The sequence below is a fragment of the Rana temporaria genome, chromosome 1, assembly GCF_905171775.1.
Source record: "Rana temporaria chromosome 1, aRanTem1.1, whole genome shotgun sequence".
NCBI lineage: Eukaryota > Metazoa > Chordata > Amphibia > Anura > Ranidae > Rana > Rana temporaria.
The window spans coordinates 559,783,017-559,802,565 of record NC_053489.1 but is presented as its reverse complement, the minus strand read 5'-3'; the positions used below and the strand labels follow the sequence as shown (position 1 = coordinate 559,802,565).

The 19,549-nt window shown below is 41.7% G+C and overlaps 1 protein-coding gene across 1 annotated transcript in view; it reads left to right on the top strand.

Annotated features, from left to right (window-relative positions):
- LOC120921252 overlaps positions 1-19,549 on the top strand; it is a 140,758-nt gene that overhangs the window by 89,309 nt on the left and 31,900 nt on the right. Inside the window, exons 18-22 of the mRNA XM_040333973.1 lie at positions 3,805-3,933; positions 9,207-9,538; positions 10,888-11,021; positions 14,622-14,750; positions 18,335-18,582. Coding sequence (XP_040189907.1) covers positions 3,805-3,933; positions 9,207-9,538; positions 10,888-11,021; positions 14,622-14,750; positions 18,335-18,582 — 972 coding nt within the window. The remainder of the gene's footprint in view (positions 1-3,804; positions 3,934-9,206; positions 9,539-10,887; positions 11,022-14,621; positions 14,751-18,334; positions 18,583-19,549) is intronic.

The following is a 19,549-nucleotide window of genomic DNA, read 5'->3' as shown; positions in this document are numbered from 1 at the left end:
GGGACATGCCCCAGCGATTTGGAGCATTGGGCATTTGGTTTTAGAATTAGCATTTGGTGAGTTGGTGAGTGCAGTAATAAGAAGAGGACAGAAGTGAGGGTGATATATACAAGGTGTGGGGTGGCGAAGAGGGGTGAAGGGAAGACAGTTTAAGGATAGAAGACACAGCTGTCAAAAGCAGTGGTAGACCCCTGCTAATGCTTCCCCCCAAAAGGATGCTTACATTTATACTGACAGAGATAGGGGGTGGGTGCATTTCAATTAGCTAATCAGGAGGTATTAAAGGTATGCTGATCAACAGGGCAAAATTCTTTGTTCAAAAACAGATCAGCAAGAGGGCAATAAAATTAATGGGCCGTGATTTTGGGTAAGTCAGAGGAGATAATAAAACATTGTAAGGTGGACAGATCTACAGAGGGTTAAGCAAAAACAACATGCCAGTATTATCAAATAGACATAAACAAAACAGACAGCGATGTTTCAAATTCTGGGTGGATCTCAGACAGCTGAAACATACCATAGTCATTTAAACTAGAGAAAACACATCAGTTTTCAATTCTGGGTGGATCTCAGACAGCTGAAACATACCATAGTCATTTAAACTAGAGTAAACACATCAGTTTTCAATTCTGGGTGGATCTCAGACAGCTGAAACATACCTGTGAAAAAACAGAGAAGAATTCGTCAGACAAGTGCAGAGCAGAAGTGCTTCCACTTATAGAAAAAATCATGAGTGGACCTCAGTGGCATCTCCAGCTTTCATATTTTTTTTTCACAAGAAACCAGCTTTCATATTTATAGAGAAACAGATACAAAACGCTAACCTCTTCTGAGGCACAAAGAGGGCTAATTACCTCATTATTTCTCAGGAGTGTACCCTATGCATGAGTGTGATATCAGGAGGGAGGAGAGAAGGGAAAACACTGGGTCCTAAAGGAGTAATGTAAATTGACACTGCAATCAACATGGTTGCTTAACAGCATAGTGCTTCTTCTGAGGCACAAAGAGGGCTAATTACCTCATTATCTCTCAGGAGTGTACCCTATGTATGGAAGTAATCCCAGGGCCTAAGAAGCACTATGCTGATTGCACTATCACACTCATACATAGGGTACACGCTTTGTGCCTCAGAAGAGGGTGGAGTTTTGTATCTGTTTCTCTCTAAATGTTTTTATTATTTCATTGTAAATTTGCTATGACTAAGACTCATGGCGAAACACGTCAGCTGTTTGCTTTTTAATGCTCATATGTAGCCATTACATTTTTGCATTAAAGGCTTTGGAGTTGCCGGCTCTTATCTCTTATAAAATAGGACAGAGATACATCTGTCACAAGGATTCAGATACACACCCAAGAAGCTATGGACAGCTGCATTTAAACAATTAGAACATAGGAATACTTGCCTAATAGTCAACAACAGCTCCTGTGTGTGTGACGTCATGTGGCACAATTCTGTATCTACTTCCTGGAAACTCCCCTTTATATATACAGTATATCACAGTGCTCCAAATGGGGCTTTCCAAAAAAAAACAACTCAGTTTTCATTAATTTAAACATCACTAAATATTGAAAACTTGAAAGATTTTTTTTTAAAAGGACAGGATAGTAAACACATAGGGCCAGATTCACAAACATTTGCACTTGCGCCACGTATCAGTGATACGCTACGCCGCCGTATCTTACCTGGCTGAATTTCGAATCCACAGCAAATTTGCGCCGTAAGTTACGGCGGCGTAGTGTTTTTCTGGCGGCGTATTTGAAATTGGGCGAGTTGGGGGCGTGATTCATTTAAATGAAGCGCGTCCCCGCGCCGAATAAACTGCGCATGCTCCGTTTTGAATTTTCCCGCCGTGCTTTGCGCGAAATGACGTCGCACGAACCAATTCGACGCGGGAACGACGGCCATACTTTAACATTGCAAGTCTATCTATACGCCACAAAATAGCAGCTTTAACTATACGCCGGGAAAAGCCGACTAGCGACGACGTAAGAGAATGCGACGGCCGCGCGTACGTTCGTGGATCGATGGAAAAAGCTAATTAGCATACCCAACGCGGAAAATGACGCAAACTCCACCCAGCGGGCGCCAAAGTATTGCACCTACGATCCGAAGGCGTACGAAGCCGTACACCTGTCGGATCGAAGCCAGAAGCCGTCGTATCTCGAAACCCGGCCTTGTGTATGCTCGATAGCCGTTTACACCCACAGGAAAACTGCAAGCAAAAAATGAGAACTTGTTCTCTTTTTTCCCGCCGCGATTCTCTGCATTTTTTTGCTTGGCAGTTTCCCTATGGGAAACACTGCAGTGGAGCATATACACGGCCGGTTTTCCCGACCAAAGCTGTCATGGCAGTTTTCTTGTTGGGAAAACCGGCCGTGTGTACACGGGGAAAAGCAACCGAGTAGGTTCTCGTTTTCCCCACGGTTTTCCCAGTGGACTTTTGACCGCCGGGAAAACCGATCGTGTGTACGAGGCATAAGACTCTCTCAGACTCTAATGGCGCATACACACGATCGGAATTTCCGACAAGAAAACCGCGTTTTTTTTCCGACGGAATGTTGGCTCAAACTTGTGTTGCATACACACGGTCACACAAATGTTGCCGGAAATTCCGAATGTCAAGAACATGGTTACGTACGACACTACGACAAGCCGAGAAAAGTTCAATGATTCTGAGCATGCATAGGATTTTTGTGCTTCGGAATTGCATATAGAACTTTTCCCATCGGAAAATTTAGGAACCAGCTTTCAAATTTTTGCTGTCGGAAATTCCGACAGAAAATGTCCGAGGGGGCCTACACACGGTCGGAATTTCGACCAAAGGCTCACACCAAACCTTTCTTGACGGAAATTCCGATCGTGTGTACGCGGCATTAGTCTGTAAGTGTCAATCCTTAGGACCTGTCTGGAACTCTGGGTTGCCCAACACTGGAGTCAGTCTGTGGAGTTGAGGCCTGGCAGTCCCTGGTTCAGCATGAGAACTCTGAAGCCTCGTACACACGACCGGTTTTCCTGGCAGGAAAACTGCCAGGAGAGCTTTTGGCTGGGAAAACCGGATGTGTGTGTATGCTTCCTCGCAGTTTTCCCATCAGGAAAACAGCCGGTAATCCCATCCGGAAAATAGAGAACCTGCTCTCTATTTTCTCGTTGGGATTCCTGGCGTTTTTTTTTTTTTTTGACAGATCTACTACTTTCCTGGGAGGCAGTGCCGATGGAGCATACACAAAGGCGAGATTCCCGGCCAAAGCTTCATGGCAGTTTTCCTACCGGGTTCTTGGCATTCCCCTCGGTTTTCTCAGCTGACTTTTTACTGCCGAGAAAACTGAGCGTGTGTACAGGGCTTAAGAATTGGACCTATAGTAAAATGATTCTTAAGGTCAGAGACAAATTCAGGTCGGACCCAAGAAAGAGAATGTCAGAATATGATTGTTCTAACAATATCAATTGTTTGGTTGTTGAACATTTTTAAGAAATATTTTTTATTTTATACATTTTAGTAAGTCATGATTTTCGAGTTGCAAACAAATGCTAAAATAATTTGTAATACATAAGTAATGGTCAGTTTGGAGACTATGTTGTATTGATAGCCCTCGTTTACTATTGCATGTAGTTAGGGACGTCTTTGGTAGCCTGTATACTAGTAGTCATAGAACTACAAGTCCAGGTTCTCGTTAGTAGGGCTTACTGCTGTTTGCTGAAATTTATAGTTGTGTACTAGCTACTGGTTACATGCCTCAGCACAGTACTGGAACAGTGCCTGAAGTCACACCACATAACAATGCTATTCTATTTCTTGATCTTAGGTGATCCCAGAAAATATCATTTACTGCAATCTTTGCTATCTCAATGCCAACAGTCCTCAATAGACACATTTCTGCCTTCCTTCACCTGTCTTCTGCCACCAGGAGGTATTCCCTGTGACACAATAGCTGGTATGTTTTTCTCCAATGTGTCTGCATGCATTTTGCTATGGATTTTAATGAATTTCCTATATGGTATAGTCATATGCTTTTAAAATTACAAAACATGGTTTTCCTCACATCACGCAGATATTTGTCAAATACATCACAGGTACATTTACATATGTTTATAATGCATGTTCATAGAACTTTTCTAGATGCTACCTTGAAATAAACTGCACTCAAATCCAAGAACCAAAAAAAAAAAAAACAGGTTCTCTGACCATTTAATCTTCCATAGAGGGAAGTTTGACGGTATCCCATAGATATTAGACCAGAAGATCTGGTCATTATCGAACATCTATGTACATTACCATAACTCTAGATACAGTATGTAGCGTCTATTAGTGGATCTAACCAATGAAAGATCTCGTGAGAAAGATGTGCCCATAAACATATACAAATGTTTTTGGCAACTCGTACATGTTTTTGCTCTAGGCACGCAACACCAGTTTTATCTCAAGTAAAATGGGTTTAGACCTCTCTGATGCCTTTGATACAGTTGACCACTGACTCCTCCTCAGAAAATTTCTATGGTTTCCGTGACTCTCCATTGGTTTGAATTTATCTATCTCATCGCGCCTTCAGTGTCACTTACAACTCCACTTCCTCCTCTCCTACTCCTCTTACCGTTGAGGTCCCCCAATGTTCTGTCCTTAAACCTCTCCTATTCATGATCTACACCTATTCCCTGGGTCAGCTGATAGCCTCCCATGGCTTCCAATACCATTTCTATGCCCGATGACACCCAAATCAATCTCTCTCCCCCTCCAACTGGATGTCACACCACTTCTTCAAACTCAATCTATCCAAACCCGAGCTCATAATATTTCCTCTGCCACGTCCTTCCCCTGACTTCTCTGTCAAGATCAATGGCGCAACTATAAGTCCGTCCATAGGGGTAACCCTGGACTCTGAACTGTCCTCCCTCCCCAGTACCTATTCAGACTACCAACTTTGTAACTAAACTGTGAGTCTGCAGCAATTGTGTGCTGATCTGTATCACTTTTGTGAACTGCACAAGCACCAACATTTATATGATTTTGCAATTGTAAAGCTGGGTTCACATTGATTGAAAATTCTCATCTGTTTGTAGCCCTCCTGGTTCGACAGAAGCCTGCCAGAAAACTTGCATTTAATTAGCCCTGCAGCACTGATCTGTGTATTCTGACAGTGGAGGGGTCCCGGCTGTCAGAATACAATACCACAGTGAGGGAGATTCCTGCATGCTTTTTTATCGTTCAGTTACACACAAAAAACACAGTGTACATTCAGCTCAAGCCTCCATATTAGTCTAGGAAATGGATGATGACTATAAATAATGCTCGAACAAGGATGATGCTGTCCTTCTGATGACAATAGCAAATGAAGGCACTATCAGAGGTAGTAAGGTGATCTCTGTGTTTTAAGTATTATGCCCTGTACACACGATCGGTTCATCCGATGAAAACGGTCTGATGGATTTTTTCATCAGATACCTGATGAAGCTGACTTTCATCAGTCTTGCCTACACACCATCAGTTAAAAAACCGATTGTGTCAGAACGCGCTGAGAAAAATTAAGTTTAATGCTTCCAAGCATGCGTCGACTTGATTCTGAGCATGCGTGGATTTTTAACCGATGGACGTGCCCACAGACGATCGTTTTTTTCTATCGGTTTTTTAACCATCAGATAATTTTAAAACAAGTTCCTAGTTTTTACCGATGGATAAAAATTCGATGGGGCCCACACACGATCGGTTCGTCTGATGAAAACGGTCCATCAGACTGTTTTCATCAGACGAACCAATCGTATGTACGCGGCATTACACTTAGCCATTACTTAACATGCCTACAAAATAATTTTTCTGGTCATTATATACTGTATAACCCCTAAACAGTGCAGCGCTACCATATAATGCAAAGCAATAGTAATAAATAGTAATATGTATATAAATCAACATATCCCAATATTCAATATAAGTGTATAATATTAGTCCATACTCATGCAAAAATTGTGGTAAATAATGATTTATCACATTATTGATCACAATTTTTGCATGAGTATGGACTAATATTATACACTTATATAGAAGATTGGGATATATTGATGTGTTACCATTGATTTGTATTATATGGTAACACTGCACTGTTTAGGGTTTATATACAGTTGTGCTCATAAGTTTACATACCCTGGCAGAATTTATGATTTCTTGGCCATTCTTCAGAGAATATGAAAGATAACACAAAAAAATTTCTTTCACTCATTGTTATGCAGCGTACACACGATCATTTTTCGGCATGAAAAAAACGTTGTTTTTAAAAAATGTCATTTAAAATGATTGTGTGTGGGCTTCACATCATTTTTCGGGTTCTAAAAAACGAAAACAAATTTTCCAAACATGCTGCATTTTTTAACGACGTTTTAAACAATGACGTTTTTCGGGTTGTAAAAAATGATTGTGTGTGGGCTAAAACGACGTTAAAAATCTGCGCATGCTCAGAAGCAAGTTATGAGACGGGAGAGCTCGTTCTGGTAAAACTAACGTTCGTAATGGAGTAAGCACATTCATCACGCTGTAACAGACAGAAAAGCGTGAATCGTCTTTTACTAACACGGAATCAGCTAAAGCAGCCTTGCCAAGGGTGGCGTCATCCGCATGGAACTTCCCCTTTATAGTGCCGTCGTACTTGTTGTACGTCACCGCGCTTTGCTAGAGCATTTTTTTTAAACGATGGTGTGTTGGCAACGTCGTTTTAATGATCAAGTTGGACAAATGTCGTTTTTTCTACATGCCGAAAAATGATTGTGTGTATGCGGCATAAGTGTTTGGCTGAAGCCATTTATTATCAATCAACTGTGTTTACTCATAATGACAACAGAAACTAGCCAAATGACCGTGATCAAAAGTTTACATACCCCAGTTCTTAAAGCGGAGCTCCACTGAAAAAAAAAAATTAAATGTCAGCAGCTACAAATACTGCAATATAAGTGACTTAATATATAGACACTTACCTGTCCTGGCGCCCAACCAGAGCCGATTTGTCCCTCGGCTTTTGGGTACTGCCACCGCCATCTTTGGTAAGTGAATCAGGAAGTGAAGCCTTGCGGCTTCATTTCCTAGTTCCATACTGCGCATGCGCGAGTAGCGCTGCGCGATTCCACTGGTCCCTGCTGTCTTCTGTGACCTGTGTGTCTCCCAGAAGACAGCGGGGGGACAGAGTAGGCACTGGACGTGGCATAGGTCACCGCTGTGATCTATGCCTGGAAGTGGGAGCAAATACCTGTATTACACAGGTATCTGCTCCCTCCTCCCCCTGAAAGGTGCCAACGGTGACACTGAGGGGAGGAGGGTTCCAAAAAGCAGAAGTTAAATTTTTGGGTGATATTGCGGTCAGGAGACTGAGATGGCCACTCCAGAACCTTTACTTTATTCTGCTGTAGCCAATGACAGGTCGCATTGGCCTTGTGTTTTTGATCATTGTCATGTTGGAATGTCCAGGTACCCAAGTACGTCCCAATGCGCAGCTTCCTGGCTGATGAATGCAAATGTTCCTCCAGTATTTTTACGTTCTGTATTCATCTTGCCATAAATTTTGACCAAATTGTGCCTTTGTAGCTCATACATCCCCAAAACATCAGAGATCCACCTCTGTGTTTCACAGTAGGAATGGTGTACCTTTCATCATAGGCCTTGTCCCAGAAGGTTTGAGGCTTGTCTCTGTGCTGTTTGGCGTATTGTAAGCAGGATACTTTGTGGTATTTGCGTAGTAATGGCTTTCTTCTGGCGACTCGACCATGAAGCCCACCTTTCTTCAAGTGCCTCCTTATTGTGCATCTTGAAACAGCCACACCACATGTTTTCAGAGAGTCCTGTATTTCACCTGAAGTTATTTGTGGGGTTTTCTTTGCATCCCAAAGAATTTTCCAGGCAGTTGTGGCTGAATTTTAGTGGGTCTACCTGACCGTGGTTCAGTGTTGCCAACCTACCTGTTTGAAATTTACTGACACAACACCCAAAATTTACTGGCACAGCTAAAATTTTACTGACAGTTCCAAAAGTTACAAAATTACAGTTTTAAGTGCAAATTCCAGTATGTATGCTACAAATAAGTACAATATGCAAGTAACAATGTGATTTAAGGTAGATATTAAGGCAAAAAGCATATTTTTTATTTTGCCTTACTCCCATCCTGCAGACCCACACACAAGGCTCTGGCCGCTCTGCTCGGCTCCCTTGCACCATGACATCACACAACACGCTCAGAAGCCGCCTCCACCAGATCCGTCCCCCCACCAGCACCGCCCAAACACACTGTAGCAGGTACCTGGTTGGTCTCAGCCGGCTCCGGACCCAAGCTGCCCATGCACAGTTCCGAGCTGAGTGTCACATCCATATTTTTTAATGGCAATCTTTCCTCCTACTGGCATTTACTAGCAGGAGAAAAGTGACCATTTTTTACTGGCTGCCAGTAAAAATACTGGCGGTTGGCAACACTGCCGAGGTTGGGTTTAAACAGAACCCCTCATTTTCCACTTCTTGATTAGAGTTTGAACACTGCTGATTGGCATTCTCAATTCCTTGGATATCTTTTTATATCCCTTTCCTGTTTTATACAGTTCAACTACCTTTTCCCACAGATCCTTTGACAATTCTTTTGCTTTCCCCGTGACCCAGAATCCAGAAACATCAGAGCAGCACTGGATGGAAGATGCAAGGGTCTGTCAGTAGTCCAGTAACTCATTGACCTTTTATACACACACACTAATTACAAGCAAACAGCTCACAGGTGAGGATAGTTACCTTCAATAGCCATTCAAACCCCTTTGTGTCAACTTGTGTGAATGTTATCTGGCCAAAATCACCTGGGTATGTAAACTTTTGATCAAGGTAATTTGGGTAGTTTATGTTGTCATTATGATTTAAAAAGAGTAAACACCTTTGATTGTTAATAAATGGCTTCAGCCAAACACTAACAATGAGTAAAATAAATGTTTTTGTGTTATCATTCATATTCTTTGAAAAATGGCCAAGAAATCATAAATTCTGCCAGGGTATGTAAACTTATGAGCACAACTGTATAGTTTCTAATGCATTTAGCGCAGGTTGGTCTATGCAATTGCTGGTGATAGCTGCTTTCTGTATTATTTTATTGTGTATTGCTCACACTTGATATATTTTAGATTTTTTATATTGTCTTATTGTGAATACTATAGTCGGTTTTTCTGGTCAACTTTAATGTTTGGTCATTTTATTTTTGCACAGGCCACACAAGCAGCATCACCGCCGTTGCAAAAACTCAGACTGGTCTCCAGGCAGTCACAGCATCCAGAGATGGCACTTTAAAAGTCTGGGATTTGGAGACTGGCAAAGCAGTATTCACTCTCCATGGAGTTGGAAAGAAAATTGACTCTATCACTGTGGGGATGCAGAATAAAATTGTTGCAATTACTGAGGACCATGGCTTCCAAGTATGGGACATGTGCCATCAAAAATTGGTGTTTGTGCAGCATGATTGTTTAGATGCTCCAATTCTCACTACTGCCATGGATGGGCAGCTCCTTCTGGCATTTTTTGATGGAAGCCAACTGGTTAAGGTTAGCTGTCAATTATTGTAAAAGGATTATTATCTTTGATAAATGTAAAGTTTGTTGCATTAGGCTCCATGCACACTGGGCTTAAAAAAAACGTCTCTGGAGTAAAAAACGCTCATATAGAGCATTTTTTGTACAAACTTAAGATGAGTTTAGGAGAGTTTTACATTTTTTCTTCCTCCAAGCTCCAATCAGAAACGGGAACCAGAAGTTTTTTTTTTCTGCTTCTAAACGTTAAACTCAAAATATGCCTCTTAACATCCTAATGTGCATGGACACATAGGATAAGGCCAGTGTGCATGGAGCCATAGGGCTTCCTTTTTTTTCCTTGATAACGGTTGGAGGTGGGGAGGTGCTCTGTAGTCTATGGAGAAAGCCAGGAACAATACAACCTAATAACAGTCCAGAGACAACTTCAGATCATAAGATTTCTTGCTGGATGAATAGCTACCTTTTTTTGCACCTGTCAAGCAGATATAATAAAACACATATAGGTAGATTCAGAAAGAGTTAGGCCGGCTTATCTACAGATAAGCCGACCTAACTCTGAATCTGCACCGACCTATGTTTAAGTGTATTCTCTAACAGAGATACACTTAAACATATCTAAGATACGTCGGCTTGCGCCATCCTATCTTAGATTGCAATGTTGCTGATGGCCGCTAGATGGCGCTTCCATTGCGGCCGGCGTAGATTATGTAAATGAGGGGATACGCCGATTCACGAACGAACGCCAGGCCGACGCAGTACTTTTACGCCGTTTACGTAAGAGATAGGCCGCCTAAAGTTAGAGCTATGCTCTAGTGGAATAGTAATGTTAAGTATGGCCGCCGTTCCCGCCGCGAAATTCGAATTTTTTACGTCGTTTGCGTAAGTCGTCCGCGAATCGGGATTTACGTCCACGTCGAAATCAATAGGCCCGTACGGCGTCCTTAGCCACAATGCGCACTGGGAAATGTAGGCGCCCGGCACATGCGCAGTAGCAAAAAATTTCAAAAAACGTGAGGTCAAGCCTCATTTCCATACAACACGCCCCCCTCCAACCAATTTGAATTAGGCGCCCTTACGCCCGCTCGTTTGAGGCTACGCCGCCGTAGATTAGCAGGTAAGTAGATTGAAAATCACTACTAGCCTAGCTAATTTACGGCGGTGTAGCCTAAACAGGCTAGGCTACGCCGCCCTAAATTTAATCCAGTCTACCTGAATCTACCTATAAATAAGAGAAATGCATTGGTAGAGTTTATATAGTATACTCTTTAAATGAATGATATCTTTGGCGAAAACAGCTTTAAGAAAACTGCTTCCAAACTTGAGCATGTACTTATATTAATATACAGCTCTGTATATTTTAGGTATTTGATTTGGCAGACTCCTGCAAGCTGATCTGTCAAGTGGACATTCCTGCCGATGAGACTTCTGTTCATAAAAATCTCTCCATACTGGTCTCCAAAAATTCAGTAAAAGACTACATTGTGTTCGCCTACAGGTAAGAGCAGAGTGCTTACACTGACAAAAGCTGAAGCTGTCATTTCAGCAACATAGAAGTTAGAATGTGAAAAACACAGTAATGTACACTGTTGGTCAGAAAGAACATTAACCATAAATGCACACTTTACCCAATGTTATTCTATATATTGTGGTTCCAAAATGTAATTTTCTTGATTTTCAGAAAATGTTTGTATAATTTTTCTAATGTGTACTTGTAATAGATTAACATTCCCAGAGTACTATAGTTTAACTTCAGATTTTGAACATTTTGGTAAAGCTGTAGACAACAGTGGAATGGGGCAACAGCTGTCCGTTTTTACCAACCTGCACTAAAGATGAAAATAATTAAATCTGGTCAGTAGGTGTGAGCGAATCTGCACAGGTTTGATTCATAAGGGATTAGTTGAATCCTGCTTGAAATCGATTCTTGAACTTAAATGCAAACCCTATTGAAGTTTGGGAAGGGGGGCGAATCTTGATTTGAAATTATTGCCATTTGCAAGGCTAATAAGCAAGCTATTAAAATAAAAGAGCATGGGAAGTTGGACACTGTCATAGTATAATAAACAAACATTGTACAACAGGGAGAGAGTCCTTTTAACGTCACTTTGACATGAATTTTTTTTTTTATTTCATCACCCCAAGTTCGGACACTAAAACCCCTTCCAGTCCTGGCCATTTTTTTAAAATTACTCCGTCATGCAACACAGTATTTAAATTAAATTTTTGAAATTTTTTGAGACAGAGCTTTCCTTAGGTGGTATTTAAACACAACTGCATTGTAGTGGGAGGGGGATCTTGGAATTTGCAGGGGCAGCAACAAACAATTAATTAGAACCCCCAAACATTATATATATATTTTTTTAGCAGACACCCATTGCAACTTTTTTTCTTGCACGGTATTTGCGCAATAATTTTTCAAACGCCTTTTTTAGGAAAAAAGAACGGTTTCATGAATTAAAAAATAACAAAACAGTAAATTTAGCCCAATTTTTTTGTATAATGTGAAAGATGATGTTACGCCGAGTATCACGCTTTAAAATTGCACACACTCATGGAATGGCGCCAAACTTCGGTACTTAAAAATTTCCATAGGCGACGCTTTAATTTTTTTACAGGTTACCAGTTTATGGTTACAGAGGAGGTCTAGTACTAGAATTGTTGAACTCGCTCTAACGCACGAGACAATACCTCACATGTGGGGTTTGAACGGCGTTTACATATGTGGGCGGGACTTGCATGCATGTTCGCTTCTGAGCGCGAGCTACCGGGGACAGGGGAGTTTAAAAAATAAAATAAAAAATTCATTCTTATTTTACTTCATTTTTTTTTTTTTTACACTTTTTTTTATCACTTTTATTCCTATTACAAGGAATGTAAACATCCCTTGTAATAGGAATCACTGTGACAGGTCCTCTTTATGGGGAGATGCAGGGTCAATAAGACCCCACATCTCTCCTCCAGGCTTACAAGCATGAGATTGTGAAAAAAAATCACCGATCTCATGCCGACAGCCGCGATTGTGGCTTTGTTTACTTCCGGGTACACGGGCGTGACGTCATAACGTTGTGCCCAGGCCTACGACGGTCATAGAGATGACCGGCGCTGGCTGGGAAGCATAGAGATGACTGGTGACCAGATGGTCACCAGTCATCTCTATGCTTCCCAGCCAGCGCCGGCCAATTTGTTCTTCAGGCCCCCGATGGCACGGGAGAGGCCGGAGAAGCACCGAATGGCGGCGGGAGGGGGGAGGAGTCCCCTCCAACTGCCTATAAGAACGATCAAGTGGCGGAACTGCTGCTTTGATCATTCTTATCGTGCACAGATTCGCCGGCTGAAGACGGTGATATCGGAATGATGCCTGTAGCTGCAGGCATCATTCAGACATCACCGCACAAAGTTGAGGACGTCATATGATGTCCTCGGGGGGCAAGTGGTTAAACTCTTTTGCTTGTATCTCAATTATAGAATAATTTGTATTTTTGTATACCAACCATAATATATAAGCATGTTATATTATATTTACTTTGCTGGCCCAGCTCCTCTGTCCCTCTCTTTACCTCGCTACCTAACCTTTTATGTGGCTGCCGGGGGAGGAGCGAAGGGGAATACTATAGAATGTCACTTGAGTGAGTCTGCTAAGCCTGCTGATATCACATCCAAGATGGTGGTGCCCTTGTGGAGGCTTTTGGGTGCCTCCACAAGAGAGATTTTTATAGGTAAAAAACATGCATAAAACATAAGACAATGTTTCTTTAAAGAGACCTACACCCAGGGTAAATAGCAAATACTGCAATAAATTTGAGAAATAATGCAATAAACAACTGCAGGAATGCCAAAGTGCAGTAAAGTAGCCTGTGGATACACTGTCTATACTGTACATCATGTGCTTTCATTGGGATATGCAGTACAGCTGTCAGCAAATACCTGCAAAGTCCTGCAACCTACGGATGCCGGATCCACAACTTCCATCTGTACTTATCTCTGTAATACATCTTCAAGTGGTGTCTAACATGCAGTCTGAGAGCAACTGCAGTAGAGAGTTCCAAAATTCCCAAGCGGCATGAACAAATTATTTGCCTTTAGTTAACTAACCCCTCTGAATCCCCTCAGTTATTTGTACCTAATGTTGGAAGAGGCATAGAGGTTGATTTACTAAAGGCATATAGGCCAGGGGCTCAAGTCCTGCGGGAACGGAGTTCCTGCACTTTTTTCACAGCAGGAACGCAGTTCCCTTTGCAGGACTAGAGCAGCCGAGAGCCGCCCGAGCCAATCCTTCACTAAGCGGCGATGCCCAGCTCGAGTCACTGTCAGGGGCAGGCGAACCTTAGTAATCCTTTATGTTACTGGCCGCTTCCTGTATATGGATTCATCAGGTAGTGTGCGGGTATTCCGTCACTTCCTGGATGACGTAATGTCTCCTGGGAGCTTTTGTCATTGTTCCCAGTAGACATTGTGGCGGTCTGCCGCGAGTTATCGCGGGATTTAGAAAAAAAACATGCGGTTTAGTAATTATGCATATGAGCGTATGATTTTTTTTTTTTGGCGGGGGAGTGGATATTGGGTGGGAGTTCCCACACTTTTTTCCCCAGAACTTGACCCCTGTAGAGGCCCTTCACTTTTCTGGGGAATTGACCCCAAAGCTTAGTGAATATGGTGAAATTTCACTTTACAAAACATACCCAATCACATGCATGCACATGATTGGCTGATGGAAGTCAGCAGAGATTCACCTCATTCACTAAGCTCTGGGGAAAATCCATTGCAAAGTGAGTAGTCTATTTGTCTTCAGTAAATCAACCCCATAGAACCCAAACAGTTCTGCTACTTGGGGGTAATAAAAATGACCATTTAGGTCTTCATATGAGTATATAATATATTATGGTAAGTACCTCTGCGGTAACTCAAAATCTTCATACTAAGGCTTGTTTTTGTTGGAAAAATGGAACTGGCAAATGTAAAAGATAAGCCCAATACAAAGAAAGTACTTATTTCCCAGGCACTGCATGGTTTTCTGAGGGTCACAGTTCAACATGACTATGAGGAGAGGAATGTGCAATGGAGACGTTATTCTTTGTTTTTCCTTTTTTTGTGACAGGAGTGGGAAGGAAGCCATGGTGCTGAGTGCCAGACGAGGGGCTGTTGTTGCCAAACTCACTGCTCAAGACCCAGTAGCTTCAGTTCAGGGTGTGGCTGTAACCAAGGAGTATTTCATAGTCATCTGCAGGTATACAGTGACCAATGAGACCTACTAACATTACTGTCTGAAGATAAATTATACCATATGAGCTTATGTAAGAACCAACAGAACTGATCAGAAATCCTCACTTACCACTTTCACAGTATCCTAACAATTGCAGCTTGTTTTTATTTGTTTGTTCGGGATTACTGCAAGTCAGTTCTCTTTGCAGTATTACGTAACATTTTAAAACATACACTGTTACATGATACACCTACCAGTAAGTTTACTACAGAATAAACAAGAAAAATTTATTTCAAAATAAAAAAAATTGTCTTTGATATTATACAGTGCCTTGAAAAAGTATTCATACCCCTTGAAATTTTCCACATTTCATCATGTTACAACCAAAAACATAAATGGATTTTATGTGGTAAACCAACACAAAGTGGCACATAATTGTGAAGTAGAAGGAAAATGATAAATGTTTTTTTTTTTTTTTACAAATAAATATGTGAAAAGTGTATTTTGTGCGTGTACTCGAGAGATGAGCCGGACTGCAGGAGTTGGGAGTAGGCAGGCCTCCCCCAGAGGCAACCTGCCACCTTTCTCCATGCCCCGGGTGGCAATGGTGGGTGTGTGAGGGGGTCCTCCCACACAGCCCGCCCTACCTGCTCCGCTTTGAAGCCCAACGGGGCAGAGGGACTCCCTATAAGGGAGTGAGAGGATCTAGCCCGCTCAACCAGCCCCGTTAGTCCTTCGCCTCTCTTTTTAGAGACCGCGTGGTCAAAGTGCGTGCATGTTAACCCAATTTCGAGTGCGCACTGATACCCCTAACTAAAATCTAGTAGAACCAATTTCCTTCAGAAGTCACCTAACTAGTAAATTGAGTTTACCTCTGTGTAATTTAATCTCAGTATAAATACAGCTGTTCTGTGAAACCCTCAGAGGTTTGTTAGAGAGCCTTAGTGAACAAACAGCATAACGAAGGCCAGACAGGTCAGGGATAAAGTTGTGGAGAAGTTTAAAGTGGTTGTAAACCCCTTTAACCCACTTTAACCTACAGGTAAGCCTAGATTAAGGCTTACCTGTAGGTGCAACAAATATCTCCCAAACCTAAAAGGTTTAGGAGATATTTGCAGAAAAGACAGGCACTGATGTCTACGGCGCATGCGCCATAGACATTGGGCGCAGGCGCATTGAGCATTGAGCAGGGGCTTCGATCTCAAGTAAGTAATTCATACATTATGCCTTTGTCTTGCATGTTTTTTTTTTTAGAGAGGGTTTACTTCCTCTTTAAAGCAGGGTTAGGTTATACAAAAATATCCCAAGCTTTGAACATCTCATGGAGCACTGTTCAATCCATCATCCGGGCAAGGAGAGCATTAATCAGAGAAGCAGCCAAGCGGCCCATGGCAACTCTGGAGGAACTGCAGAGATCTACAGCTCAGGTGTGAGAATCTGTCCACAAGACGACTATCAGTCGTACACTCCACAAATTTGGCATTTATGGAAGAGTGGCAAGAAGAAAGCAATTGTTGAAAGAAAGCCATAAGAAGTCCTGTTTGCAGTTTGCGATAAGCCATGTGGGGGACACGGTAAACATGTGGAAGAAGGTGCTCTGGTCAGATGAGACCAAAATTAAAAATTTAGCCTAAAAGCAAAATGTGTGGTGGAAAACTAACACTGCACATCACCCTGAACACACCATGACACCGTGAAACATGGTGGTGGCAGCATCATGTTGTGGGGATGCTTTTCTTCACCAGGGACAGGGAAGCTGGTCAGAGCTGATTGAAGATGGATAGAGCCAAATACAGGGCAATCTTAGAAGAAAACCTGTTAGTCTGCAGACTTGAGATTGGGGCAGAGGTTCGCCTTCCAGCAGGACAACGACCCTAAACCTACAGCCAGAGCTACAATGGAAAGGTTTAGGTCAAAGCATATCCAAAATTGCCAAGTCAAAGTCCAGACCTAAATCTGTGGCAAGACTTGAAAATTGCTTTTCACAGATGCTCTCCATCCAATCTGACAGAGCTTGAGCTATTTTACAAAGAAGAATGGGCAAAAAATGTCTCTCTCTAGATGTGCAAAGCTGGTAGAGACATCCCCAAAAAGACTTGCAGCTGTAATTGCAGTGAAAGATGGTTCTACAGAGTGTTGACTCTGGGGGCTGAATACAAATGCACGCCAAACTTTTCACATATTTATTTGTAAAATATTTTGAAAACCATTTATCATTTTCCTTCCACTTCACAATTATAGAGTGCATGGACCCTCAAAATGTTCTTAAGGGTATTGATCAGACATTTGAGCCATTTGATACCTATGCATGAGTTCACTGTTAGCAGACACTAAGTAGTCTACAAATACCTATTGTCAAATTGGCTAATGAACATGCCCATATACTTGAAGTACGTATTTTAATTTTTTACCTATATCAGTATACTCAACTAAATATAATAATTTTGCATTTCATGCTTTCATGAAACATGTACAACAGTAATGCAGCGTACACACACTCGGAATTTCCGCCAACAAATGTTCAATGGGAGCTTTTGGTCAGGAATTCCGACCGTGTGTAGGCCCCATCGGACATTTGTTGTCGGAATTTCCAACAACAACAATTTGAGAGCTGGTTCTCAAATTTTCCGACAACAAAATCCGTTCTCGTAAATTCCGATTGTGTGTGGACAATGCCGACGCACAAAATTCCACGCATGCTCTGAATCAAGTACGAAACGAAAGTCCTGGGTCTGGTAAAACTAGCATTCATAATGGAGATAGCACATTTGTCACGCTGTAACGGACTGAAAAGTATGAGGCTGAAAAGCGCAAATTGTCTCTCACCAAACTTCTATTAACACGGCTGGTATTGAACTTCCATTTTCTAGTGCTGTCGTACGTGTTGTATGTCACCGTGTTCTTGACAATCGGAATTTCTGACAACATTTGTGTGACCATGTGTATGCAAGACAAGTTTGAGCCAACACCCGTCGGAAAAAAACATTTGTTGTCAGAATGTCCGATCGTGTGTATGCGGAATAACAGTAACATGGACAAATTCTATAACTTTGTACACAGTATCCTATCAAGTACTTGTATTATCCCATCTGCATTTTATAAACCTACGTCTACGTCACTCTCAATGCGTTTAAGGGACTAATGACAGAAGAATGATGTCTGTCCCAAAACAGTCAGATTGGGAATGTTTGTATATATGTAGACCTTCCCTAACAGTTGCAGATATCTTGTGCCTAACCCTTCCCAATGGGACAATGGAATTGCTGAGATTTATCACTACTGTTTTCCACTGGGAGAGGCCAGCACCAGAGGTTACTAGATCATTGTCCTTCCCTTTTGTATATAATGTGAAGGCGCTTGCTTGTACAACTCTCTTTCATTAGAAAGAACATGCACCAACTATTACCATGGAATGCCCAATACTCAGTGGAGAAATTTGTGTATGAAATCGTTGAAGTAATCCTTCCACCATTCATCTGCTCTTTTAGCAAAGAACAACAGAAAAAAAACACTTGTATACACAAGTTATTTTTTATTTGTAACTGAAATGCCTATCAGTTGTCCTTATTACTTTTTTATTTAAAACCTCATTCTGAAATTTGTTACAGGTATCCATCCCTGAAATCACATGACATGGTGCACATCGAGCTATTCAGTGTGAATACGTTTGCATATATTCGCACTGTGAAAGGCTGTGGCAATGACTTCATGACCAAGTTTGCTGTAAACTGTCAAGGATCTCATGTGGTTGCTTTTTCTTGCCTACCTAACACAAACACCACAGAGATAGTGGTGTGGAATTTGGAAACTGAGGATCATAAACACATGGTTAAGTTATCTTCTGTGCCTACAGGAGGTTAGTGGAGCTCTCTAAACCCAAATAAAGTATAATTAATGCATTTTTTTTTTTACCACTGAAGGCCCTTAGCATATACCATGTTTGAAAATCACCATAAATAATTAGGGGCTTTACCCCATTGCATGGGGCTACTATGAGTGTGGCTCCAACAATAGGAATAAATGGGACCAGTAACCAGGGCCATTTTAATGCAAGGGCACTCCTGGGCACTGCCCATGGGCCCAAGGTACATGGGGGCCCCACAATAATCTTGCATTACATCATATTTGCCAACTGTCCTGAATTTGCTGGGACAGTCATGCTTTTTATTAAACTGTCCCAATATGGTTGTGTCCTGTAACCTATACTGTGCCCTCCTGATACCAGTATTGTGTCCTCCTGACCCCCCCTGTACTATGTCCTTCTGCATCCCCCCCCTGTACTGTGTCCTTTGTGTTAACTAGTCTTTGATCTATGGAATGTTTTCCTTTTGTAAAATAGATTTATTGAAAGTACTAATGAATATATGTTTAATTCTATCAACTATTTATACATTATTTCTTGAAAGTAGGTGTGTGAATTGGGGCAAGCTGGTAGGGGCCCCAGTGCATTACTTTGCCCAGGGGCCCAAGATGCTATTAAGATGGCCCTGTCAGTAACACCCTATGCATGCATAGGGCACAGTCAGGGCATTTTTTTGCAAAAAAAAAATCCTGACCATGCCTACTTTTTTAGGCAGCAATACTGTTAAATATTCTAACTGATAAAATGATTACTGACTATTCCTAGTAGGCTTTGCATGTAATATGTGAAGCTAGCCAGTTGCCGTGTTTTAACTCTCACTAGGTTTTAGAAGCAGTGAGGGGGAACATAGAACAAGGAAGTGTACCACTTTCTAAGCATTGTATATTAAAAAGTGGCAGCTCTAGAATATAGTCCTGATAATGCAAGGATTGTTTGGACTATGCAGTAGCAATTTTGGTTT